The sequence below is a fragment of the Scomber scombrus genome, chromosome 4 (assembly GCF_963691925.1).
Source record: "Scomber scombrus chromosome 4, fScoSco1.1, whole genome shotgun sequence".
NCBI classification, from domain to species: domain Eukaryota; kingdom Metazoa; phylum Chordata; class Actinopteri; order Scombriformes; family Scombridae; genus Scomber; species Scomber scombrus.
Genome location: NC_084973.1, coordinates 20,297,953 through 20,325,104, shown reverse-complemented (window position 1 = coordinate 20,325,104; position 27,152 = coordinate 20,297,953). Strand labels below are relative to the sequence as shown.

The window sequence follows — 27,152 nt, the reverse complement described above, 5'->3', positions numbered from 1 at the left end:
GATTGATTGATTGACAACCCAGATCATCAAAAGATAGCCCAAATCCAACTTGTTAGATTTTCTCTGTTTTCATCCATTCAAATTTGTGAAATATTAAAGACCTGAAGAAAGTGTTATTGTTATTTAGCGCAAGTGTGCAGTGACAGACTAGGCCTTAGTTTTCATGTCTGACAATATCAATCTCTTCCACAGACACAGAAGTTAATGTGGGAACATGGTGTTAAGTCTGGAATTTCATTGTAATTTCAGTCTAGGTCAGTAATACTTATTCCATTCATATTTTAGTAATAAATAAGTCATTAGTTTTAGTTTTGGAGCCTGGTCTTTTTGAGTCTGAGTTTTTCAAAGAACATTACTTGTTGTAGCCCAGTTAGAATGATTATTTATGTTCCAACTTTTGAAAAAATGTGAATGTAGCATGGATGATTTTCAGAGCGTGAAAAAGGTTTTTAGAACAATTTTTGCATGCAGCATCTCCAAATGACCCACATACTGTATATAATAATAAAGATGTACTAATAAAATATTGTATATATTATTCAAAGGGTTCATCAGTCCATTTCTTAACACTGTTTAAGAGAAAACAGAGGTCCATACACTGGAATGTATGTACATACATAGACGAGCACATATCCCACATTGTAATCTGGATGGAGACTGCCTGACACCTTTTAAATTCAATAGTCTTTTCAGCCATTCCCTTTTTCTTTCATTCTTTGTGCCAGAGAAAACAGTTAAATAACCTCACCACTTTGCATGGAACCAAAAGGATGCTTTGCCCTCTACATAATATTTTATCAGACCCTTGATACCAGCTTTGGTTTGATTCAGAGGTTTCACTTGGATTCTAAATGATCTGGAGGACATTCATATTGGATGTTTAAGAGTCAAACTTGTGAAAGGTAGCCCATGTGTGCTGCACTAATGAAAAGTTTGGAAAATTGAAAATACACACACACACACACACACACACACACACACACACACACACACACACACACACACACACACACACACACACACACACACACACACACACACACACACACACACACACACACACACACACACACACACACTCTCTCTTGGCCCTGGCTATCCAAAAAGATGTATATGTATCCGAAATAAATTATGTGAATTATTCTACTTTAGGGTGTTCAAATGCCAACAGAATGACAACAACGTCCTCCAGACATTTTTAGTTTCCATCTACTGAATATTCACAACCAATATTATGTGGTATGACCCCTCCTTTTCTGCCTGCAGTGGTTCAACTGGCCACCTCCTGCATGAGCTGAGTCAGGAAGGGTCGTTAAGGTAATGTCTGGTTTTGTTGTCTTTCTATCTTCTGGGATCGGGTTTGTTTTTGCTTTTTTCCCCTGAATTTGACAGTATATGGTAATACACATTTCTCACTCATCCATAAATTCCATTCAACTACTGATGCAGTCACTCTCTACACTTCAAGCCTTTTGTAATTAGTTATGTTGTTTTATTTTCAGTAAAACACTCAATTGACACTTTAACCTGACTTTGTCACATGCACTGAGTTGGTTTGTGACAACTACTCACACTAAATATGTAGGCTCCAGTCTGCAGAACTAACATTAGCTGCCAACAGTTTCATAGAATGGATGTCAGGCATCATTAGCTTTAATGTTATCACGGGTGACTCACTGGTAGTTTGTCACCCATTACCAGAAGTGGACAATGTTTAGTGACATCAATAATAGCTTATGCCAGGCTAATTATTTTGTGATAAAAAACATCTAGTGTGACAGTAACGTACAAGTGGGAAGTTGTAACTAGAGTGTATTTTGAAATTGAGTTCTTAATTACAAGCACTCACTTACCAATTTTGAGAACTGAGATTTTATATCTAAGTGGGCAGCTTTATGCCCACTTAGTTTCAAACAAAGTCAGCAAAAGAGTTCATAGGATCCATTTTTTAGTTTCTAGACTACAAAGCATATGAATATGCAATAAGCTCTATTTGCAACTTTGAAAGTCAGTCATTAAAGAGCTTTGTCCTGGAAACATCCACATTTCAGTCTATAAAGATAAGCCAATGGTTTGCTACAGAGCTGTGATTTGCAGTGCAGTCATTGTTATCTTAAAAGCAAACTATTTGATACAGGTGTCTTGTGAGAAGAACCAGTGATCTAAGTAATTTCTCCTCTTACCTAGTTCCACTCTATTCATCCCTTATGCTAGATTGCAGCTGCCCACAAGGAAACAGCTAATCTAATTCAATAAGACAAAACAGCACAATCACACAAATATCACCTGCAGGCAGTGAGTCTGTGATGAGACTGATGAGTGGAGGCTGCAGAGGTAAAAAGTGTTGAAGAAAGATAAGGACTGATGAAAGGAAAGGATGAGGGAAGGCGAAATATCAGAAAACAAGGGGATGCGAGCCATGACTGGTTAAGTTGTGTACTGAGTGGACAATTTGTGAGTACACAGGTAGGGATTTTAGTGTTCTTGTCTTTTTGTGTGTGTGCAAATTTCAGGAGAAAACCTGTACAGTTTTTTTACTCATATAGTTCTTCGGAGGGATACTATGTTTCTCAAACAAATAGCATAATAGAGTTTGTCTGAACACAAAGAAACTTTCATATTCATCTAGTAAGTGGCTTTAGAGCATGCTTTATCATTCATATGCACTGCTCAGTCAGGGAATTGTGACTATCTACACACCTGCACAGAGGAGGAGGAGGAGAGAGTCCAATCTCTACCCAGGAGTTTGATCCTGAGACCAGTGCTGTGCATTGAGGTGAGCCCAACTATGTCTATTTGGTATTGCTCCATCACCTCCACAACCTCCAGCTTCTTCATCCCCAGAGAGGTGACATTTCAGATCCCAAGTGCCAGTTTCCATAGCCAATACTCCTGCTTTTACCTGCTGCCTGGCATAGCAGCTGCTATTGAAAGTTACCTAAACTTGAGTTGCAAGTACACATGAAAATACAGTATTATTCAATATGGATGTGACTGCTTAAATTTTTTCTGAAATTACATATTGTATTGTTTGATTTATCAAAGACGGTGCATTGTCTGCCTATTGTCCGAATATTTTGAGTTTATATCTTAAGTGAGGCAGATACATAAAGAGGACCGTTTTAAATTACTACTTACGACAAAATGCTGGAACAAACAATATTCCCTGTATCTCACCAGCCCTTTTAGACTAGCTCAATCATACACATTATGCACATGAATGCTTTTCCATGGTTATCTGTACACCTTCCAAGGAGAGAAGCTATAAGAAAGCTAAAATGGGGTCAATAAATGTTCAAGAATGTCACTGGTCTCCTTCCTCATTAACCTTCTCCTCAAACTGAAAAAAAATATCATGGGCACACCCAGTTGCAGACAATCATTCATGCACGCCCTCAAACACACACTTTAAGAAGCAGAGAGAGGTGTGATTTTTAAGTCTCCGCTCTGTTCCCTGGAGCCAAAAGTCAGGGTCTGGGCTGAGGTGATAAGTGCACTGAGGTACTGCCTAGCAAGCACAAACACTCACACGGAGAATGTCACATTAGAAAATAAACAGGACGTATTTCTTCATTCAAAAGCAATGAAATTAAACGTGTGCATAAATAACATTTTGCTTGGGCAATTATTTGGAGAAGACCACACATACAGACTAGAAAATCATAATGAAACCATATTTTTATGAAGGGATATAGTGTTAAAACTTCTGAGCTTCCAATATGTGACAGAGTAGCAGAGGAATGCTTCCTCATACAGCATGCACACTGACTGCATCACTGTGCTGTTTAATTGGTATACAACACCCAGATGGGGGCCATTTATAGGTACTTATCAACACCTATGTTTACCTAATGCTGGAATCAGAATACATACACACAAATTCTTGCCTTGTCTTGGCTGGTAGACTGGCAACACTACAAAGATGATCCTGATCAACCATTGTTCATGTTCCTGTGCAAGTTTATAACCTGTCGGGGAAGAGGGTCAAGAAATTGTCAATCATGGCTATGGATGCCATATGTGTTCCAAAAAGAAAATTAATTAATTAAAAAAACAATTGTGGACCTATTCCAGGGTAACAAAGAGGACACCCTAAAGGCTGTCTATCCTTCAAAGAGAACTTGAAGAAGAACATCTAGAACATTACGTAAAGCTACCAGGCAGGTTCACTGTATGTACACAGAAAAATAATTGGGTTTTGGGATTCATATATTCTGGTAAATGAAGATACAAAGATTTAGTTCAATATCAGGTGTTTTCAAAATCACTGTAACTGAAGGGCTCTCTGGTGCACATATATAAACACCAGCACTGAAAGTCAAAGCTGTTCACTTTCAGTTGATTCACTTGGTACCACACATAGTGTGGGATATCACACCCTTGTGTGACCCGACTAAAAAAAAACTCTATTCCCACCTTTAAGGCAGATGATCTGTCGTGACATATGTGAGGCCCCACCCAGAGGTCGTGTTAACTGAATATTTTCCCTGATTGACAGAATTTTTTAAACAATGATGGAAAAATCTGAAGGCTGTCCATTATTTTGACAGGTTACACTGAGGGTGAGCCACTGGGACCAAGTCACACACCTGACCAGTTAATGCTGGGTGCGAATATTAATTAGCTATTATCTAGTCATGTCTTGCCTTTGGTCTCCCAGGCATAACCTTGTCATTTAGGTGGCTTTTGCAATCGCTACATATAGCAGAATGTCACAGCAAGTTCTGGGGCATCACACTAATGCAAGCAGACATGCAAACCTGTTCAATTTTGTACATAGAATACATTGTGGAGGTAACTAAATCTATCAAAAAAAGATTCCCTCCAGAGCATGTGGGCTTCATTGCTGACCTCCACACTGGACTTGAAGCATCTCATTATCCGGGTGCTGACAGCATTTTGAAGAAATACAGACTGGATTATTTATGACGAGTCTGTAACCACTACGGGTCACAGAGTGGTACAGCTGCATAAATTATTAAAAGAAAAAACTGAATTAATTAAAAAAGCTATTAAATATGTCTTATCATCATAAACAAAAACACTGTCTGTCAAAATAATGGACAATGAGGAAATCTAACGCTACCACTGACCCAACCTGCACTTATATACATCTGCCACCGCAGTGTCATTCAGTTCTTAAGCTCTCCACCTTGCTAAGAACACCTCTGCTAAGTCAGGAAGCTAGCAACAGCTAGTTCCTCGTCAATGCATTTGTCACTTCAGAATGTCTCAGCATGTATACTGACAAAAACTAAAGAAAGAGACCATATTTCTCCCATTTCAGATTCTCTGCACAAACTCCCTGTGAAGTCTAGAATAGAATTAAAATCCTTCTCCTCACCTACAAATCACTTAATGGTCAGGCACCATCATATCTTAAAGAACTCATAGTACCGTATTACCCAGTAAAACACTACACTCCCAAAATGAAGGCTTACTTGTGGTTCCCTGAGTCTCCAAAAGTAGAATGGAAAGCAGAGCCTTCAAGTTTCAGGCTCCTTTCTTGTGAAACCATTTTCCAATTTCAGTCTGGGAGGCAGATACCCTCTCTACATTTAAGAGTAGGCTTAAAACTTTCCTTTTTGATAAAGCTAATAGTTAGGGTGGGCCATGCTTACCATGAAGCAGCACCTAGTTATGCTGCTATAGACCTAGACTGCTGAGGTACTTCCAATGATGCACTGACCTCCTCTCTCCTCCTCCTCCCCTCCATCTGTATTCATTCATGTAGCATTAATGCATGTTACCAACTTCTTCCCCCAGAGTTTTTGTGCCTTCTCATCTCGCAGGTTTCTATGGAACCAGGTCACAGTAAGGGACCCGTTCACTTTCACTTTCCCTGTTAAAACATTTTCGGTCTCTCAAATCCACCCATGTCCCAAGCCATCTAAAACCTGGGGGTCGGGGGATGGGAAGGTTGAGGCCTTCTTGTGAGAGAGTGGAGGTTACACTCATTGGTGGTGGATCAAATATGGATTTGTTTCGACTAGATGAAAGTGGACCTCTTGCCTTCATAGCAAATGCTCACTACCCCCTGCTCTTTTCCATAACAGACCACAATGTGCCTCTGGAAATGGACATACTAGTGCACCCATGGCCCAACACACTGTTGTGTGCACTTACCCGGGTGCCTGTTCTGGAAAGGGTGCGCCAGCAGGGTCTGTCCCCTGATCCTGGCGGCAAAGTCATGGTATGCCAAGATAATCAATCTGTTGACAGCACGGCACTGGCATCTTCCTCTCCACAGGGAACTCCTCTCTCAAGCAGGAGAAGAGTGATTCATCTATGCCCAGAACTGTGGAATCAGCATGCCTACCTGTTGAGGGGTCCAATGTACGTTTTGACTTTCCTTCAGGAGCAACTAGATAAGGGTCTCTCTTTCTTCACAATTAAGTCTAAGTCTATTTGGCAGCTATATCTGCCTATCATGTTGGCGCTCATCCTCTTGGTAAGTGTCTCTTAAAAGGAATCTGCCAGCAGAGGCCTGTGGTAAAATCCAGCATCCCCTCATAGGATTTGGCTTTGGTGCTTGAGGCTTTTTTGTTGGCCTTCATTTAAACCCATTAAGTCTACAGATACAACATTTCTTTCATACAAAACTGCACCGCTTCTCGCTTTGATCTCCACAAGGTTACATTGCACCTAAATGCAGTATATTTACCTAATAGTCTATAGCTCTTAAGCTTTTGTCCCTCTCTTTTTATCCAAGGAGCAAAGGAGGTTGCATTTTCTGTATCCTGATCATGTTCTATGCAACTACATAAACAGCACCCAGAATCTGTATTTATGTGACGAACTGTTGGTCTGTTTTGCTAATCCAGCCAGGAGCAAAGCCCTGTCTAAACAACTGCTTTCTCAATAGACTGTGGAGGCTATCTCCCTAGCCTACAATAGCAAAGGTCGTCTGTTGCCTCTCAGTTTGAGGGTACATTCAACCAGGGGCTTGGCAACATCATGGGCTTTGTTTAAAGGGGTATCTGTGAGTGATATCTTTGCTGCAGTCAGTTGGTCATCATTCTAGAATTGTGTTTGGTTTTACTGTTTGGATGTGACAGCCCCTTTGGTGGCTCATTCTGTCCTTTCTGCTGGGTCTATGATGCACTGGAGTGCTGGAGGTTTGACTATGGTTTGGTGGCTGCTCTGTGGGACGTGAGTATGTCCCATACTTTGTTGTATTGAGTTAATCTACTGAAAGGGAAATAAGGGGAATTATGACCATAACTTCTGTTCCCTGAAGGAGAGGAATGAGGTACAACGCTAGGTAGCCATGCTGTGAAGCTGGGCTCAGTGAAGAGTGGCTTTCACAATTAAAGATGACTGTGATGAGGGATGTATGTGCAAGCAGGTCCTCACATAGGTCACCATATATCATCTGCTTTAAAAGCGTGACTAGAGGTGTTCTCCACCGGATCCCCGCTACAGTGAGGACACCTTACTAAGACACTTTATGTTCTTTCACGCACGCACGCACGCACGCACGCACGCACTGGTACTCTGCATGAGAAGATTTAGTAGCTATTGAAGTTGATAAGAGGTGGCTCTGAATTGGTACCTGACTAGAGCAATACTTAGTTTTCTGGGCTCTAAATTATGGTTTTTTTTTTGTTGAGTGTTTTTATGCATTTGGTGCCAGTGCCAGTAGAGCATAAATAATATCGCAAGGAGAGTGGACTATTTTTGTGATCACAGGACAGGATGAAGGGCACTTCACAAAAATGAAAAGAAAGCATTACGTAAATGAAGCTATTGGTCTAAAATCTGAAGCGAGAATGTAACCAGAGAAAAAAAGGTTTAAGTGATTGCAATTATGTGTGTGTGTGTGTTTGACTCACCAGTTTCTTCCTCTTGTCTTGCTCAGTAGGTGGCTCCTCATCATCACTCAGCTTGGGCTCTTCAAAATGGCTCATCAGCATGCAGCTGCAAACACAATAATATTCAACTCAATATTAATAATCACACAAACCTGCACCGTAGAAGACAATCTCAGAGCAGGCGAAATGTGCGTGTGCGCACACACACACACACACAAAATGTGCATGTGCACACACACACACACACACACACACACACACACACACACACACACACACACACACACACACACACACACACACACACACACACACACACACACACACACACACACACACACACACACACACACATAAAGGCTGAAACCTCTGGCACAACAGCTCTGCCTGCTATACATACTGCTTCATCTGCATACAGGGAATTACAAAAGCAATCTACAGTATGTGTTCAATCCAAAGTCTGTATATGGTCTTATATTTCCTTTGTCCTTGTAACTTAATACTTACTGTGAGTAGGGATAATGAAGAATGTCACATATCATAACTTTAATTTTATTTTATTGTTTAATATGTAGCATTTCATTACTCGTGATCAGAAACTCTAACTAAAATGTCCCCGAACTTCAACTAATGGAATTCCATCTAAATAAAACTGAATAAAACGTAAGTAATTTAAGTGACAACAATAACCCTGGAAAACTATGTTGAATTGGCATTGCCAATTGGCATATTATTTTTTCTGAATTTATGCATGGCAGCATGGACTTCATATGGTATTCATATCCTGCACCAAGCAAGAATAATTCCAACAACTTGTAACAGCAGAGGAACAAAAAGAAAGTCTGTTTATTTTAAACATTTACTTAAATCCCAAAGACAGGCTGGAAGACTACAATACCCAGCACTGTCTGTCTCAGTTGATTGCATTTACAAAACAGTGAATGCAACTCAGAGGAAGCTTGCATCCACAGATATTTCTGTTTCTTATGAAGCACAACAGGGAACCAAAACAATTCAACACATCACTGGCAAATACAGAAACATTTACACCAACCTTTCTACCCAAGTTTTCAGTTCATTACACCCTGGCACATCTTACGAGGGTGCTGAGCATTCTGACAACAGAGAAAGGCAGGGATGCCTGCATGTAGGTTAACAAAATGCACCATGCAGAGACAGAGAGCCAGGGAGGAGAGTGCTAAGGCAGAGCAGATTGAGAGTCAAAAGGGGGGCTTCTGATATTGTCTCTTCCTGTAGTGAGCTGATGTTATCTTCGCCATTCTCAGGCCATTGCAGTCCAACACCACTCACCCTCCTTCAGCTCGCACTGTCATAATCTATGGCTAAGGCCTTGCTGTTATCTCATTCATTTAAAATATTTCTTCAGAGGTTTGTTTTAGATCAATTCAAGCTTCAAACAACACATCTGCAGTTGCACTGCTTAAAACAATTTCAAAAGCGACACTTTTGATTTCTTAAAATTTCTAAATGTATTCACTTGTGAAAAGTATGGTTTAAACTGTACACTTTCGCAACATTTATGCATTCATTTTCCTGTTTTCTCCTCTATTGATTAGATCGAGAAAAGAAGCATGCACTCTTACTCTTTGAAGGTTCCGGTTTCGGGCTCTTCTGTCATCACGTCATGCAGCGCCTCAACGCAGATGTTGATGATGCCACAGAACTTGTCCTGGATCACACTGATAACACACAGACAACATGGGGTCACTACTCAGAGAGAGATGGGTTCTTGTCCAAAGAAGCAAATGGTCATCAAGAGCAGCACCACAACAGCCAGTCTATATTAAATCCTGGAAACACTGAAAATGATAGAGTGGCTGTCAAAAAAACATATGGTGGTCCAGAGAAAAGGTGATCTATGCCATCCATCAACTTAGATCATAGCACAAATATACAGGTTGTGCTGTTTCTATTCATCTCATTCTCAACATTTCACTTTTGGTATTTTGGTACACTGGGAGGAAACTGTTACTATAGAGTTCAAAGGGGAAGGAAGAAGGGTAATTAGAACATATCTCAAACCATCACATGGGCAACAGAGCAGTGGAAACATTACTATATTTTCATGATATTATAGAAAAATCAGCCCATCGCACTGCTCTAACAGATAAGGATAACAACACATAGGTTGTCACAAAGCACAAATTCAAGTGTGAAAAAAATCTGAGGCTTTACATACAAGTTTGCAGGCTGAGTTTCTAATTATTTCGTGGGAACTACTGTATGGTGATTGTTTCAGAGAGGACATATTGTAGGGCCACAAATTGCCTGCTTGCTGAACCTAAAATCTAAAATATGCCGGCTCGCAACACCCACCACCCATGCTTGGAGACAAGCAGCAACCATTGATGAATTATTTGAGTCATTCTTTGAAAGCACTAGGAAGAAAGTGGGTTTTCCCATGTCAATAGGAATGAAAAGCAGTGAGGGAAAAGAATAGAAAGAAATATGTGTGTGGGTATGGGCACTGATGCATCAACGGTTCTGTCAGTTCAAGTAGTTGGTAAGATAGACCCTCAGGCAATGCCGCATAAAGTTCACTGAGCATGAAGTCTGACAAAAATGGAAAATCAGTGCATTGCAGACACATACCCAGCCTGTAAATATATACTGTATAGATCATCTGTATCTATTTCTTATCTGTAAGAATATTTGACATCTACACCACTGAAGTAAGTACATGTTCATATATATATTGCCATCAAAACTTGAATAATGTGAAAGCTGAGCTACACCATTAAGGATACAAATAGTAAATATATGACTGTGCACACTACAATCCTATTTTCTACACTGGCATGTGAAATTATTAGTAATCCTCCAACCAACTCCATTTTTTGGCTTGGCTGGGGTTCGCCAGGCCTGTACAATTATAGTAGAAACATTGAGTCCATTATCCCAAAAAGACTGCTGAGCTGGTTACAAATGGATTTAAAATAAACATATTTGATGTTCACCACTGTTTTTGAATAATGAAATTAGACTCTAAATAGTCCAAATGCTTTGGTGGTGAAAGTACAAGTGCAGAACTCATGCCAGTTCTAATGATGTGAAATTTAATCAACTTGCCTACAGCTGTTGCATCAGCAAGGTGAAAATCATTGGAAACGCACAGTTAGTAATTCTATAAGGCAATATTCAGTAATGCATATAACAGTAATGAGAAATTACCCTTATGGACAAATAATTACCAACTCATTAACTCTAAGTTTATACAAATATATAGGAGAAATAAAACTACAAAAGACAAAGAATTGCATAATGTGAGAATGAGGCACATACACAATGAAATGGACGCATGTGAATGCTCTTTGAGCTCATAGCTCTGCATGTTTAATACAATATGAAACTTAGATCAATTGAAAATTAGATTGCATAAAAGTTAGTCAGCTTGGATATCAGTCTTTCCAAAGTCCAGCCAACTTATAGGACAAAAAGGGCATTGGTGCATTTAAGAAGTGGAACTGATCATACACACAACAAATAGTAGTTGATAGATTCAATACAAACAAAACTGTTAAAATGAAAAACTGAAAGACTAAAAAAAACTATCTATCACAATTTTTCTTAAGTGATAAACAATGACAGCACCTGTGCAGGATACTGTTCAATGATATACTGCAATGTAATAAAAAAATATTTCACTGAACTCTTTCCAATGTATCATATCCCTGTAAATGCTTCACAGCCTCTAGAGGTGCCTTTCTGCTTTATGCTTTGAAGCAAATTCCCAGTTGTGTTTTTTCAACTGAGTATGTATTCCTGGTTCACATTTTCTCTTCTAGAAATCAAAAATAAACAGTAAAGATATTTAATTACCTACCTAACAGAGACACATTTGGAAACAAGAAAATCACTGTCATTCTGTGACTTCAGATATACTTTTACACATCAAATTCATACAATACAAATCCCCTTCCGGTCTATTCACAGTCAATGATTCCCTTTTCATATTCTGACTTCCCGATAAGCTCATGTTTTTCAATGAAATCAGGAGAAACCATTAATAAGGAACATCCTAGACACTGATATCAAAATCCCACCCCAACAAAAGTGTATGTTCAGTACAAAAAAAACATTATAATAATCAATAAAGTGATTGGCCATACTTATCAGGCAGCTGTATTTAATCACATATTTAGGCAACTATGTGCATTAACAAGCTCTTATCTCCTCTCTACAACACATAACAGAAAAACCCAATTTATGTGATAATTAGTAGCAATTAGTAGCAATTAGCAGTATAGTCATGTTAAACAGAAGTAGGGAAACTTTGTAAAAGTTCACAATTTTCTTGTGATTGTTTTTTAATTTCTAAATAATACATTCCATTTCATTTTTTGTGCTATTAATACAAAAACCTATCAACAATTCATTATTTGCATTTCAATGTTCAATACCACAGAAACTGATGAATATTATGATAGGTTTTCCACTACCTCAGCTTTAGTCAGACACTTGTAAATCTCTTACTGAACACAAACGATAATTAGATGTATTACAGGCAGCTGTGGACAAGATATGGACCTCCTCTGATTTTAGTTGTGATTTTATGTAAGGAAAGCTGATTTGTCATGCAGCACCCAACCAGTCAGCACTGCCATATTCAATTGGTGACGTCAACTGAGGATGGGGGTGCAACAAAGGATTTCATGCCTGTCTATGATAGGATATCTGGATTGCAGAAAACTCAGCCTCCTGGAATCTTGATAAAAACATGCATTAAACCACGCAGTGACTCCTTTGAACCACTTCAACAGAAGTTTCACTTGGAAAATTAAATGAAAAAACTAATTTTATGTTATAAGTGAAGAAAAGGAAAAACTTTTTTTTTATGTTTGGCACTATGTCTTCCTGTGCACAATTAGTGTAGAAAAGAGCCTAATATGTAATGATTCAGGCAAGAGAAGAACACTATTTCAAACCAAACTCATTCCACTTCTCTCATGTACAAAATATTGGTGTATATTTCTTGTAATTTGTCTACTAACAGAAAACAAACGTAGTGTGCATAGTCTTTTTTTTGACATAATGTAACATTCTGCACAAATTATCATCCTTATTAACGAATGTCAAAGATTCTCTTGTTATTTTCAACTTCAGATACAAAATACAGTGCTGCTGGGTGCTGTATCTTGATCATTTGTAAGGGAATGCAAATTCTGTGGCACAAACTTCCAAGCATTGGAGACAACAGCCTGTTATATCAGAGGGATTGGCTTGTCTAGATTTGTATATGCTTGCACCATGATTGGCGTTCTGAGGACATGTTGGCTCAGATGATGTTGCCTCTTAGCAAAACAATCCACTATACTCAACAACTTGTGACCCCACACATTAATACATAAGCACAACTTGATTCACAAATTAAACACAAAGAGGTAGGTGTAAGCAAGCACAGAGAGATGTCTTGTAACCTTTGTAAAGCCTGACAATTCACATGTCTAACTATGACTCATAGAAAGTGCCTCTGTGGGGATATGTGTGCAGCTCCACACTCTGTAGTATAGAGAGTTGTCACACCTCACTGTCACACTGAAGCTCCTGTAAACCAGCATGCCAGGAAACCCCACACTTGATGGATGACTGCATTGTCCATATGTGGATATGCATATGTGCTGTGAAGCTGTCAGGCATTACTGGCACCAATATGATGATTAGTAGTAGTTTTTTGGCAAGTGAGCGAAGCAAATCTACCAGTCACTTGCATTAGGGCTGCTCGATTATGGCAAAAATCATAATCACAATTATTTGGGTCAAAATTGAAATCATGATTATTAAAACGATTTTGTTTTCACTTTAGAAACATGCAGCATTTCTTGTCCATTCGGCTTAATTCATTTTCTCTCCAAGCAGCAGCCTTTTAACCCATCTGCACATAAACAAATGATAGATGTCTCTCACCTGTTGTCAGATGGTAAGAGAGAAAGCAGAGCCAATGACGAAAGCTTCCTCCTTTCAGGTTGAGTGATGTTGTCCATGCGGTCTACCCACATCTCTATCACACTGCCCAACAGCTGGTCAATCTGATGAGGAAAGAGAATGGCAAGAGAGGGATGGAAGAGAGGGGATTTAATATGAAGGATGGAAGAGTATAAAAACAAAAGAGCAGCAATAAAATACAGAACATGTGATAACAGTGTTTGAGAACTACTGAATTACTGATTTATTCTATGTTTAGTTTAAGAATAGAATAGTTTTATTGTTGTAATAGAAGTCAGTCAGGCAAAACTGACCTTACTTCTTGTTCTGCCTCATTTCCCCCTGTCTGTTTTTTTGTTGTCAAAAGAGAAAAGCTCAGTGTGGTGAAGTGACAACTTACTGATTTGTCAAATAGCCTATTCTAGGCCTTTCATTAATTTAGAATAAGGCAGCAATTTCAACAGAAAGAAAAAATAATTTTTCTCTGGGTCTCACCAAAACAACAATTTCAGAGTTTCACAGTAAAGGGGGAAGATCTTACACTTTAGGGCTTAAAAATATTACCATTCACAATTCCAAGGCTCATTACTTTCAGCCTGGTTCAGTATGATTGAACAGGCACTTTGCAGTTATACCTCTAGCAGACATTCAACGGGATTGCTGAGGTGAACAGAAATGAACCACAGACATCAACTCACCTCCTGATTGCACTCAGAGGCCATCTGAGTGAGCAGAGAAGAGAAGAAACTGGAGTTTTGGAGCAGGACGCGGCCCATGATGCCTAGATAAGTGGACATCACCACGGGGTATCTCTGTACAACACACACACGCACACAGTGAATACACAATCTCAGCAGCAGATGTAAAAAAACAAAAACAAAAACACACACACACACAAATACTTTTACATAAAGCACAGGTCATTTAAGTGTGATATGAAGGAAGAAGATAGGCCCACTGACACAGTAAAATCCTGGAAAGACAGCTTATGACCTTTAACTGAGTTGAATGATCAATCAATGCCACTATATAGTCTCCATAAGAAATTGTTTGGTAAAAGATGAGTGGATGTCAACCACAGGTAGCAGATTTTATATCTTTACAGGTCTGTACTTTTATATAATCCAAGTCCAGAGCTCCAAGATGGGAAGGTAAAACTCACCTCACCGTCCACAATGCCTCTGAAGACAGCTGGCAGCAGGGGCTGGAACATGTGGGCTCCCAGTATGGGGCTAACCTTTAAAGCTATCTCTACCACCTGCAGATACAGAGGAAGAGGGAGGTTGAGGGACAAGACTCAAACAGAAAGGGGAGTGGGAGAACAGTTGCAAAGAGAAACCGAAGAGCATATAAGGAGCCGGAAATAGAGCAAAAAAAAGGACTGCAAAAAGATAGTAAGGGTCACACACAGGATGATGTAAAGGGAGAGCAAAGTGTAGGAGACAAAAGGGAGTTATTTGGAGTTTCTTTTCTGAGAGATAATAAAAGAGTGTTGAAAATGCTTTCTTTAATTGAGGGTATGACCCACAGTATGAGTCAAGCAAAGTAAGTCCCCTGAGTTTTAGTTTCCTAAGAAATCTAAATGAGCTGTGTCAGAAATAAACGCTGAAATATAGAGAACACTTGAGCTCAAAAATCAACAAGTACAACAACAAAAAACAAAACTATAATATGACCAAAGATACATTTCAGAAAACAGATGAAGTGACTGACGCAAAGTGGTATGCACCTCAGTGTTTATCTTGCGAGAAAGCTGAACAAACCATCTGGCATGTCGAGTTACTTAAGTCTTTCCCTCAAGGAAAAGTCACTCCAAATGAATAGCTAACAAGCCTAATTAAAACCCTATGGCACCTTTGTATGCATATGTATAAAGACAGCTGACATACGGCATTCAACTATTAGCATTAACAGGAGAGAGACATGTGAGATGTGCCATATGCAGGGGAGTTGAGAGTATTCAGGAGATAGCATTATATTGGTGTGTCAGCAACACTAATATTTGACTTTGTATTTGCAGTGAATGAAATATCTTAAGGTGTTTCAAGTTATGTTTCAGGTCCAGATTAATTACTTTAATCATTAGCAAGGACACTAGAACATTCTCATGCAAAATCAATGTTCAAAATCAGTAGCCACAACCCAAATATGAAATCTATGAAGCCAACATGAAACATTTAAATGGGACTTGATTATGGTAAGTTACAATGACAGTTTACACCTAGTCCAGAGAAGTCACATTACTACTGATTTTCTGTCTTAGGACATCAATAATCAGTTATGTGCATTCAGCTTGTACTGTGAATATGTCTGCATAATGACCTGATATCTGAAAGGACAGGGCCTGGATCCAAAGCAGTAATCATTCCACCCTCATTAGGCTTCCACCATTAGACCATAAAATAAATAATGATCAAACCAATAGAGCTGCTTCAACACTCTAACATTAACAAATGGCATTTATCAAACTAAGCCGTAAATGAAAAACTGAATGAACTCTTACCTCAAAGATGAGAGACCATACAAACATCACAAAAACAGACAGTGGCATTGCCATGTCAGTGTATCAAAGTGTGCATGCATATGAACTTTTGTTCAAAGGAACACACACTGATTACTCTGATCCTGCTGCTCTCAGGGTGCATACGTGTGGTGAGCTACTGTTGTGTGTAGGTTGACAGGTTTGTTGTCTGCTGGCTTTCCTTTTCCTCAGAACAAAGGAGTAGACAGAGCCAGATGTGCAGTGATGCCACACAGCTTTACTAAGCTAAAGCTGTAACGTTTCATGGCCATTCTGCATATAATAGCTTCTCAAGCAGCACCCAAGATGAGAAATCATCCTTTAGAAATGATGGCCCTGCCTATTTAATCACATCAAGTCACCACTTAATCACATCATGTCACCACCATCATATTACCTAGAGCTGCAACTATCAATTTATAGATCAACAGAAAAATTAATCTGCAACTAATTTGATAAAGCTATTAGTAATTTTTGTGATTTTGAAGAAAAAAGGCAAAAAATTTTTTGCTGGTTTCAGCTTCTTATGTGACAATTCATGCTTTTTTGTTCACTGTCAACCATGACAGTGAACTGAAAATCTTTGGGTTTTGGACTGTTGATCAGACAAAACAAGACATTAGAAGATGTCACCTTTGACTCTGGAAAACTGTAACGACCATTGTTCACTATTTGTTGACATTGTATAGACCACAAGGTTAGTCATGAAAATAAATGTCAGATTTATCAATCAACGAAAATAATCCTTAGATGCAGCCCTAATCGCTGACATTAACACACGCATACACAAATTATAGCCATGGTGGCCTGCAGATGGCATAAGCATTAAAATTGCAGTTAGTATGACTTTCCTTGCCTATTGATGCCACATGTGGGACTGGAACTGAGGGTCTGAAATAGTTTCAACAGCACCACTCCCTTGACTTTATCATACTCCAAGCAGTGTTAAAACTCATTTACATACAATAGTTTAATTCTGACTTAGCAAGGCATGATCACCATTTAGTTAATTACACTGTTCTGAAAGCAACCTGTCAAGGGATGGGATATATAAGTCAGTTCTTGAAGTTGATGTGTTGGAAGCAGGGAAAATGGGCAAGTGTAAGGTTCTAAGCGACTTTGACAAGGGCAAAATTATGATTACTACATGACTGGGTCAGAGCATCTCCAAAACGGCATGTCTTGTGGGGTCTCCCTGGTATGCAGTGGTCAGTACCTACCAAAGAGGGGTCAACTGAAGAACCTGCGACAGGGTCATGGGTGTCCATGGCTCATTGATGCACATGGGAGGCAAAGGCTTGCCAATTTGGTTGGTGCATATTGTCAATTCTGCACTGTCTGCACCATGTCTCTCTATCTTTCTCTGTATACCTATGTTTTTGTCAGTGTGCTACTTCCAGTGCACCTGCTTTTCACTAGGCCAAAACAGCAAAAACAAACACAAAACTTAAAAAGATGAAAAAACAAATCCAGAGAAAAGAAAAACAGACATCAATCAGAAGTAATATGTAATGTGTGTGAGTAAAGAGTGACAGTACCTTGAGCACTTGGACCTGTCCTTCATTTGTAATGTCTTTCAGCAGATCACAGAATGATCGACACAATGATTCTGCATAGTTCTGTAAATACAAAAATTCATACGTGTGGAGGTTATTTATCACTAGTCAGTTTTTGCAGTGGTGTTTTTGATTCTTTATATTCAAGTTGAGATACAGTATGTTTGTGTCTGTGTGTACATCTCACCTGCAGGAACTCTGTTGCAGACAAATATATGTAGGCATTGACGATCTGAAAGCAGGTACGTAGGTTCTCTGAGCTCAATTCTGAAACAGCACATCAGATGTTAAACTTTACCACACTGCACATAAAAGGTTTTAATTGATATATGCATGCAGGGATGGAAAAGCAGGCAAAAGCTGGAAAAGGCTGTTGGGTGGTCTTTGTTACCGGGTTTGTTACTTGGAGTAATCATTAAACATGTTTCTTAAGTGTATATAGTGTTGAAGAAACTAAATCTTGCAGAAAAAATACCTCAAATAAATAGTTTGGATGGCAAAAACATGAATTCCAGGAAAATAATACTTTGGTATTACACCAAAATGGAAGAATAACTCATAAAAAACTGACTTATCATAGTGATTGTCAAAAAAAAAGCAAGATACGCTTTTTTTAATGACCCATTTTAAGATATGACTGATGCAACAAATGAACGTTGCAGCTTAAGGTTTAAAAGTTCAAGCAGCAGATTATCTGGTAGGATTAAAGAGAGAGGTTTTGAGGATCTATTAACAATGAGGACATGTAAATTAATAAGCCTTTAATTTATGTAACAGCATTATGCCTGCTTTAAATGTTTTCTGCTCTGTCTCTGATGTGTACCTGACCTTTGTTGTTTAGCATCATATTGACACAGACAGTGAAGCCTAACAGATCAGGATTGGATGAGACTTGAGGATTTTCTTTATGTACAGTATTTATGAAAAATATGAAGAACTATCTACTGTATTTTTCACATTTGTGTTACAGACTTACAACAAATCAGAGGTGTTTACTTGTACTTAACATCAGCAATAGCACAGAGGTTATAAATCATGCCATTACATTTAAACAGGATTAAAATGGAAGTATAAGCTATAGAGACAAACAGTATGCTGTAATCATAAAAGAACAGATATGCTATAAACTCAGCAAATGTAACTTCAAAAACAATTCAATCAGAAAAAGTTGACCGTACGACATTTTGGACAGATGTGATAATACATCAAGAGGGCAAATGCCCACAAAGTAATACGACCAAACACATTACATTATGGACCATTTACAGACAATTATACACTGGAGGCCAGTGTGCAAAAAATTTACTTTAGTCAGCCCAAGCACACACTGGAGTTCAAAGCCAATATAGTGTTGTGGCTTAAACTGGTAATGGACTCTTGAAACATGTGGCAGAAAGACAAGAACCTTCACTGTCACAATCAGTTGTGTAATAGGTTTGCTGTTACGATTAGAAGTGGACGCTGAGTGAATGATTTGCCACTTAAAGGTACAATGTGATGTACTGTGTGGTGTAGTTATGTACTGTACACAAGTGTATTTACATGCTTAGATGGGCAAATGTGTTGGGAGGGAGGAAAAACAGCTTTGCTAATTGAGCTAGTTTTTTTAAGTACTTGCAATAGCTTGTCAGGCTGCTGAGTAAAAGTGGGGTTAAAAAGATAAAAGTGGGGTACAAAAAGAGAGGAGGCAATGATGAAAAACTACTAATCAGTCAAGTCTGTTTTAGACAATGTAGACGAAGTAGCCAAGAGCAGCAGTTGGTGGTCCAAGAAATTTGAGGTGGAAAGTTTAAGTTACTGAAGTACAACCTAGAAGAAAACAGACTAGGCTGAGGGACAGAAGAAAGAGAAGGAAAATGGGAAATCAAGGAGAAAAAAATGTCTACACACACACACAGTGTTTTAAAACTGTTGTTTCACTGTAAATAAAATACCTAAACATACACCACGACTAACATACACACAGTAGGATATAAGGTTGACATTAATATAAGCTGGCAGGGTAACGAACCTTAATGCCTAGAATAGCATGCATGTGGCACTTAAAGAGACACACACACACACACACACACACACACACACACACACACACACACACACACACACACACACACACACACACACACACACACACACACACACACACACACACACACACACACACACACACACACACACACACACACACACACGGGTGACTGAGAGGTGATGAAGGAAAGAAGAGACTGAAAGAAGACAGTTCCTCGGAAAGATGGACTGACAGATAAAGACACACCTACATGCAGACACAAACACCCACACAACAGCTACAATACATACTGAGAAACATCTGCATGAATCATTTATAAAACTAATACAGGGTGACAAGGCAGCTAACGCTAACACCTAGCTTAGTTGTTTACTTCATACAAGTTGACAGGGGAGTTAGCGCTCACACCTACACTAGCAGTTACTTTCCTGGATGCATACAAGGGCCAGATGTAGTGGACACATATATAAAATAAAAACATTACTTTAATGCGGGGTAGAGGAAATAATTGTAGTGTTAAAACTCAGAACATTTTATTGTATATATGTACTTTTTTTATCTAATGGGCGGTTGTATTAATTTTGTAATGACTCTTAACTCTGTCTTTTAAAGTCGTTGTTCCCGACCTACACAACTCAACACACAAGTCCATAACCATAAGATATTTTTTAATTTTCTGAACATTTTAAAAGGGATTTTAAATTCAACCATGATAACCAACTAATATTTTAAACATACTGTATAGGGCTGAAACGATTACTCGAATTATTCGAATAATTCGATGATCGAGGCATTTTTTCATGAATCGAAGCTAATTCATTTAATTCATTTCACTTGTTTATTTGACCTGCTCTGCTTGTGTTTTACACGGATGGTTATTACTGACGCACATCGCGTCACTCGCTATGTTGCGGAGCAGTTTACTAGAGAGTGAAAACTACAAAGTGTGTGTGGCACCTAGTCCGGGGGCGCACACACACAAACACAAACACCAATCGTTTATTTGCCCATCATGTCTTCTTTTTATAACGTCATCGTGTGGATCATTAAGCTTGTTGTTCTAGTTAGTGAACTATCAGTTTCTTCCTGCTGAGAAGATCTCAGCCAGTCAGCAGTAGGAGATGAGGAGAGGAGCAGGGAGGTTGATCTCAGGTCTCTACACTGAAAACCTGAGGTAGGAGTTAAATGTAAGAAGTGGGTTTAGTTTAATAATAAATTAATAAAACCCACTTGATTGTTCATTTTCAGAGACATGTCTTTTTTGTCCTTTGTCTCATCTTTACTTTCGCTATTTAATAAGGCAAAATAATTTATTTGATTACTCGATTAATCGATGAAATAATTGATAGAATAATCGATTACACAAATAATCGATAGCTGCAGCCCTAATACTGTACATGTTCTGCAAAACACACATTGTTTTAACTAAAATGGGAACTTTTGTAGGATTTGCAGTCAGTTAGGGGTATGCAGCTACAGGTCAATGAAAACCATGTCATATGTCTCTCCAAAGCTGTAGTTCATAAAGTACCTAAAGAAGCCAGCGATTCAGCGGCGAGATGTAGTAGAGGTGATCCAGTCTGACCATGCTTCTTCACATTGGTGATATTAATGCTGATAGATGCAATATGTTGTCTCTGGCCATCTGTCTGTCACAGTAAGGTAATGAAGATAATGTATTCTGCCATCTGTTATCTGTGTGGGTACATCATGTATTCTAGGGGCCTATTTAGTTAGCACATTATCCCACATGAATATTCACCTCTACAAAAGCAGTGCTGAGCAACATTAAGTGAAACACATGTAGTGTACATGCAACATGTATGAGAACAGATCAAGAGAAAACTGTGACTGATTTCAATACCAAAGAAGAAAATGTTTGCAACGAGAGGAATAAGCAGACACAACAAAGAGTGACAATCAAAAAAAACATCAATGATTCTATAGCTCAGTCATTTTGTGCAGTAAAGGATGGGTGCTGGAATGTAGAGATTCATGGGAATACAGAAAGGCAAAAGATGAAAGCTCCACTACAACAAATGCTTTTCTGTGCTCTGGTTAGGACAGGCCACACTGAAAAAGCATGTATTTCTCTACAGAATAATGCAAAGGCAACATATTGCTAAACAGTGGGTTAACAATGAAACGGTCATAAGACAAGAAAAGCACAACAGGTCAGCAGTAGAGGGGAGACTTTTTTTTAAACTTATTTAGAAGCTGCATAGTCATCACATCCATTGTGATATTGTTTTTTTTAACTTTCACTTAATATTACCAGAGGTATATACCAAGCTGACCTAGTTGGAAGTACACTTTGTTTACTGTAAAATGTATACTCAGAGCTGGAAACAATGACCTATAAGTGTACGATTACCTATAATAGCTTAAAAGGGGAAAATTTTTATCCAAACAACCAATCCATTGTTTGTTTTACTTTTCAGGGGACCTACAGGTACATAAGACAGGCAAATGGTCGTGCTCTGTGTAGGTGTACTGACAACAAAATGACACATCATTATCAAATATTATTAAATTAATTTCAACTGACCAATTCACACCTGCCTCACAATACGATGCCCACAAAGCATAATTACAGTTTACAGCAAAAAGAAAAAAACTACATACAGACTTATTTACACAAACCCACACACAGGAACACACACTTATGTAATGACAATAATAGACTCACATTGTGATATGTGAAATATATAATGGCTCTTCATTTAGTACTGCTTCTGTGTTTGATAATTCAGCTAAATTTAGCTGTGTTTTGACATACAATTGGCGTAGGTGCATACACATCACTTAAATTATTCAATGTAATTGACTGCATGTCATTAGAACCATGTCAGAGACAGGAAAATGCAGCTAAAAAAATATGAAAGTAAACAAAGTGGTTTGGTCCCTCACTGTCCTGATATATATATATAACATTATTAGATTTTAATATTAAAGCATCAATGTGTAAGTAGCATGTTATTTTTGTAGCTGCTGGAGATGGAGCAAGTTTCAACTATTTTATATACAGTAAGAAAATAAATCATATAATAACCTGGAGGCTAAAATCTCTGATCACAGCTCTTCATCAGGTTTTTTTATTTGAAATTCTAGAAACAAAATGTATACAACTTAAGGCAAAAGAGAAAAAAATTAAGATAAAAAGAATTACATGCTTGTAGTTTTGATTTAAAAGTAATACGTGTGTTCAGGCACATCTTCATATCACAAAGTATAGGAGCTAGAAGCAGAGGCTGGCTACAGCATGAGAAGCTCATTCATATTGTGATGAAATTCTGCCTTGATCCAGACTGTAACTGAAACAAATTGAGAGACTACAAGAGAAAGAGGCTTTAAATCACCAGTAGCCTTAGGTGGGTGGCATACACCTGAACAACTCTCCCAGCAACCCTCGAGTGACAGCTGATCAGCATCTTATAACATTGATTTGAGCTGACTAGTGTGTCTCCTCAAGCCCAGAATGACATCAAACATGACAGGTAACGTTTATGAATGAGCTAAAAGCCAACACCTCAGGCACAAATACGTAGAGGGTTCCTGTTCAGATGGCAGGGAAAACAATGACAAATATGACAAAAGGATATATCTGGAAAGAAAGGTTTGACCTTGAGATGAAGAGCCGTTAGGGAAAACCTAGTAGTGAGTGGAGCCATAACATAAAGAAAAGCATCCGTCTGTTACGAACTATACTGCATTGGCAGCATTGACTTTTTTCTAAAGAATTTCCAAAAACAAACAAACAAACATTGGGTGGGGATGATGAGTGAACTAGTTAAATCAACAACTTTTTTTTGGTTGGTTGGATTTTATTGATTAGACAAGATTGTTAGACAGCCTACACATTAGAATAAAACAGTCATTCTGCTCATGTGGCAAATGTCTATCATTTTGAGCGCAGTAAAATGCAATGACATATTCACCATAATTTCTTAAAAAAGAAAGAAACAAGCATATGAAAGCATGTGAAATAAGGACACGTAGCTATCATTGAGTCATTTCTCCACACAGCCAAAAAAAATCTTCACATGAAGATTTTTATGTAGCACTGACAAATAAAAAAGTCTTTATCCATCATGCAGACAAATGAAGTGCTCATCATACCAGTTTAAACACACATACTCATGGAGGTAACGTGGCAGAGACAGTTTATCACAACTTATTAAACACATGGTGAACAACTCCACGAATGCAAAGTATTAGAAAATAGAAGGTTCATCTCAACAAGTCCAGATAACAGACCAGTAGGGTTTATTAACAACAATTGGTGGATACTACACTGTAATTATACTCAGGTTCTTAACCTTGAGTCATTATAGCAGACAATCTAACCGAACAATTTAAAAGTCAAAGGTGCATACAAGGACAAAACAATGGCTCTAAATCTGATATTTAATCTAAAACTGTTAAATTGTATAATATCAGTTTATGTAACTATATAACTTCCAGGAAGACAATATGACTCTAATACAAACAGGGATCAAGGAGCAAATCGTTCTCAGTGTTGGTTTTACCAGTGAACAAAGAACCACACTCGAAGTGAGACAAATGATAACATTCAAAACTACATAATCTTATATCTGAAAGTACAGTTATGCATGTTCCACTTGCTTTTTTTAGGTAAGTAAATGCTTTTAACAGCTTTCCAATATCTGTCCTTTCATAATGCCACCACCACAGCTGCTGTCATTGCTTGCCTGGCTGATAAGCTGTGCATATACGGTAGCAATACCATCTGAAGGAGAGTAACGTATGAATATCAATACAAGAAGAGGGAGAGGTGGTATTCATATGAACAGAGAAAAATGAATTGAATTCTGGGCTTGAGGCAGGTCAGACAGCTCAGGGCACTGAGGCCTGGACTTGATAAGACTTTCATCATCTCCCCACTCACTATTGCGAATGAACCCAGGGCACCCCACGTCTCCATGTAGGAATACAAACAGCACACAAAAGAACTATATGTTGTTATTTGAAGTACATTCATTTCCATTTCCACACAGCTTCTCCAAACTTTTTCAGTGTGACACTAATATGACAGGGACAATAGGAAAGCGGATATACTATGACTCTTCTTTTTCCTGCAGCAACACAGCCTGATGCTATTCCTCCCATTGTTTTGCAACAATCTCTACTGGTCTCCATGTTGTGACAGGTCTTTCCATATTCATAATTAATATACAGTCAATAAACAGTAATAATACTATTAATAGAAAATTGTGATTCTAGGAGTCAATTTTAAATACATTTTAAATTCTCTGCTCATTCACACCAATTAAACAGAAAAGTGGGCTTTGAGGCACTTTTTACTGGAGCTGTTTGCAGGATTTGGACAGGATTTTATTATATATAATTAATTAATTATATATAAATGCAATTACATTTTCACAAAGACACAGCATGAGGAAGTGCAATAACCCTCTTACACATGCACGCCATCATTTGCTATAATCAAATAGTCAGCTGCTAAAGCACTGATAAAGCTTTAGTCAGTATATCCTTCTTAACCCTGCGCATATGCTGCACAATCCACTTTGGTTATCAACATTAACAAGAAAATGAGCCTCACATCTGACTGTGATAATAGCCTCTGAAATGCATCCAATGGTTGTTGAGGACTGCTAAAATTTGGTCATCGACCCAACTCAGTTTTTGCTTTACAGTACGTGATGGGGATGGCAATGTTTGCTAAGTGAGGAACAGATGACAAAAATATATGCCAAAATCTGTTCTGATGTGCTGCAAGGACAGTGTTTGCTCAGAAAGTTCAAGCCAGGCAGCAACCTGGATGGTTTTACAACCATAAAATGCACAACTTATAGTAAAATAGAAAATTGTCTGTTCGCAATTTTATTGTTTATTCCTTATTAGATTAAGACCTGGAAATGACGAAAATGTAAAGCGGACAACCTCTAGAGAGAGATTAAACCATGTGCTGATGGTAGCTTGCTGCATAGCTACCTTATTAAAGCTGAACTCCTTAAGACTTTCTTAGGAGGGAAAAATACACCTGCAAGCACTACAGAAACAGCTTCATTTACCAAGTTTTACTGTACACATACTTACTGACTCTTCAAAAACATGAAAAACAACTTGGCCAACATGAGTCTCAGCTACAGTTGCAAGATGAGAGACTAACTCCCTTTGGAGCTTGAATAAGTCTTTGGAATTTCATGGATGAGTAATCATGCTTGAAAGAAACAAGAAGAGCACTGAAAGAGATTCAATGAAGTGGCAAAAAACCCCACAAAAAACTACTTTACAAGGAGACCTTGATGAAAGATATGGCAGCAAATATGAAGAAGCAGAAAACTCCCAGCCGTGTGTCCAGAAAAATATCTGAAAAATGTCACTTTAGTGACGCAATAGCAAATCAGCATTGAAAAGAGCAAAAGAATAATAATAATCTTTAGAGATTTAGACTGCAAACATTAAAAGGATGTTATCATTAATCGTTATAATATAAGACTTCAAGAAACATTAATGCTACAATTGCAATAAATAAAATCCAACAGATATCATACATACAGTCTCAGAATATCTTACTAAAATATCTTGTGACCTTTCTTGTTCATCCCTGTATTAAATATGGCCAAAAATGTCCAACATCTGTCATGACATCAAGTCATTACTTCTACGTAGGTGAGAAGCCTGTAGGAGGTTGTCCTCTGAGGGGGATGTCAAGATTGATCCATGGAGCACATTAGTTGAGCAGTTAAGTGTGAGACTACATTAGGAGAAATGTAGGCATGTAACGTTGGTCATTCTAAGTCATAGCATCAAAAACGACTCTGTGTCAGACAGAGGTCCAATGATGATACTGTGTGTTGGAATTACAAAGCCATGAGGGAAACTTGCTTTTACAAGATTATTTTATCATTGTTTAGTAAAAAGTATTTCTTTTCTGTTCTTCTACCGTTCTGTTAATTTCTTGTTGCTCTTCACTCAAAAAAAACGAACTACTTTCCAGCTGTTTCAGATGAAGCCATCCAACAGTTCAGTTGGCATAAAGCCACATTCAGACCGACATTAACCCTCTTATTCATTTGAATGGGGGTCGTACACTGGGGATACCAACAAAACTGGGGTGCCAACACAGAGAGCTCTAGCAAAACAATGTACATCATCCTTTAAAAAAGTTGCAGGTTGCAAAAACACTTTTCTGGTAGATTACTTTGTAATGTGAAAACTGCATTTTGTCTGTTTATCTTGTGATCCTCGCCATGAAAGATTAAATATTTGCCATGGTGATAATGTTCCAGTTGTAAAATTCT

At 38.3% G+C, this 27,152-nt stretch overlaps 1 protein-coding gene across 2 annotated transcripts in view; it reads right to left on the bottom strand.

Moving 5' to 3' along the window:
- The window catches only part of ipo11 (importin 11), a 126,240-nt gene that overhangs the window by 21,955 nt on the left and 77,133 nt on the right, over positions 1-27,152 (bottom strand). Inside the window, exons 23-29 of one of the 2 annotated variants that reach the window (XM_062417788.1) lie at positions 18,022-18,101; positions 17,817-17,897; positions 14,920-15,015; positions 14,456-14,569; positions 13,740-13,861; positions 9,419-9,514; positions 7,836-7,920 (exon numbers count right to left, since the gene is read on the bottom strand). In XM_062417788.1, the coding sequence (XP_062273772.1) occupies positions 7,836-7,920; positions 9,419-9,514; positions 13,740-13,861; positions 14,456-14,569; positions 14,920-15,015; positions 17,817-17,897; positions 18,022-18,101 (674 nt within the window). Of the gene's footprint in view, positions 1-7,835; positions 7,921-9,418; positions 9,515-13,739; positions 13,862-14,455; positions 14,570-14,919; positions 15,016-17,816; positions 17,898-18,021; positions 18,102-27,152 lie in introns of those variants that run through there. The other variant, XM_062417789.1, reaches the window with a different exon arrangement.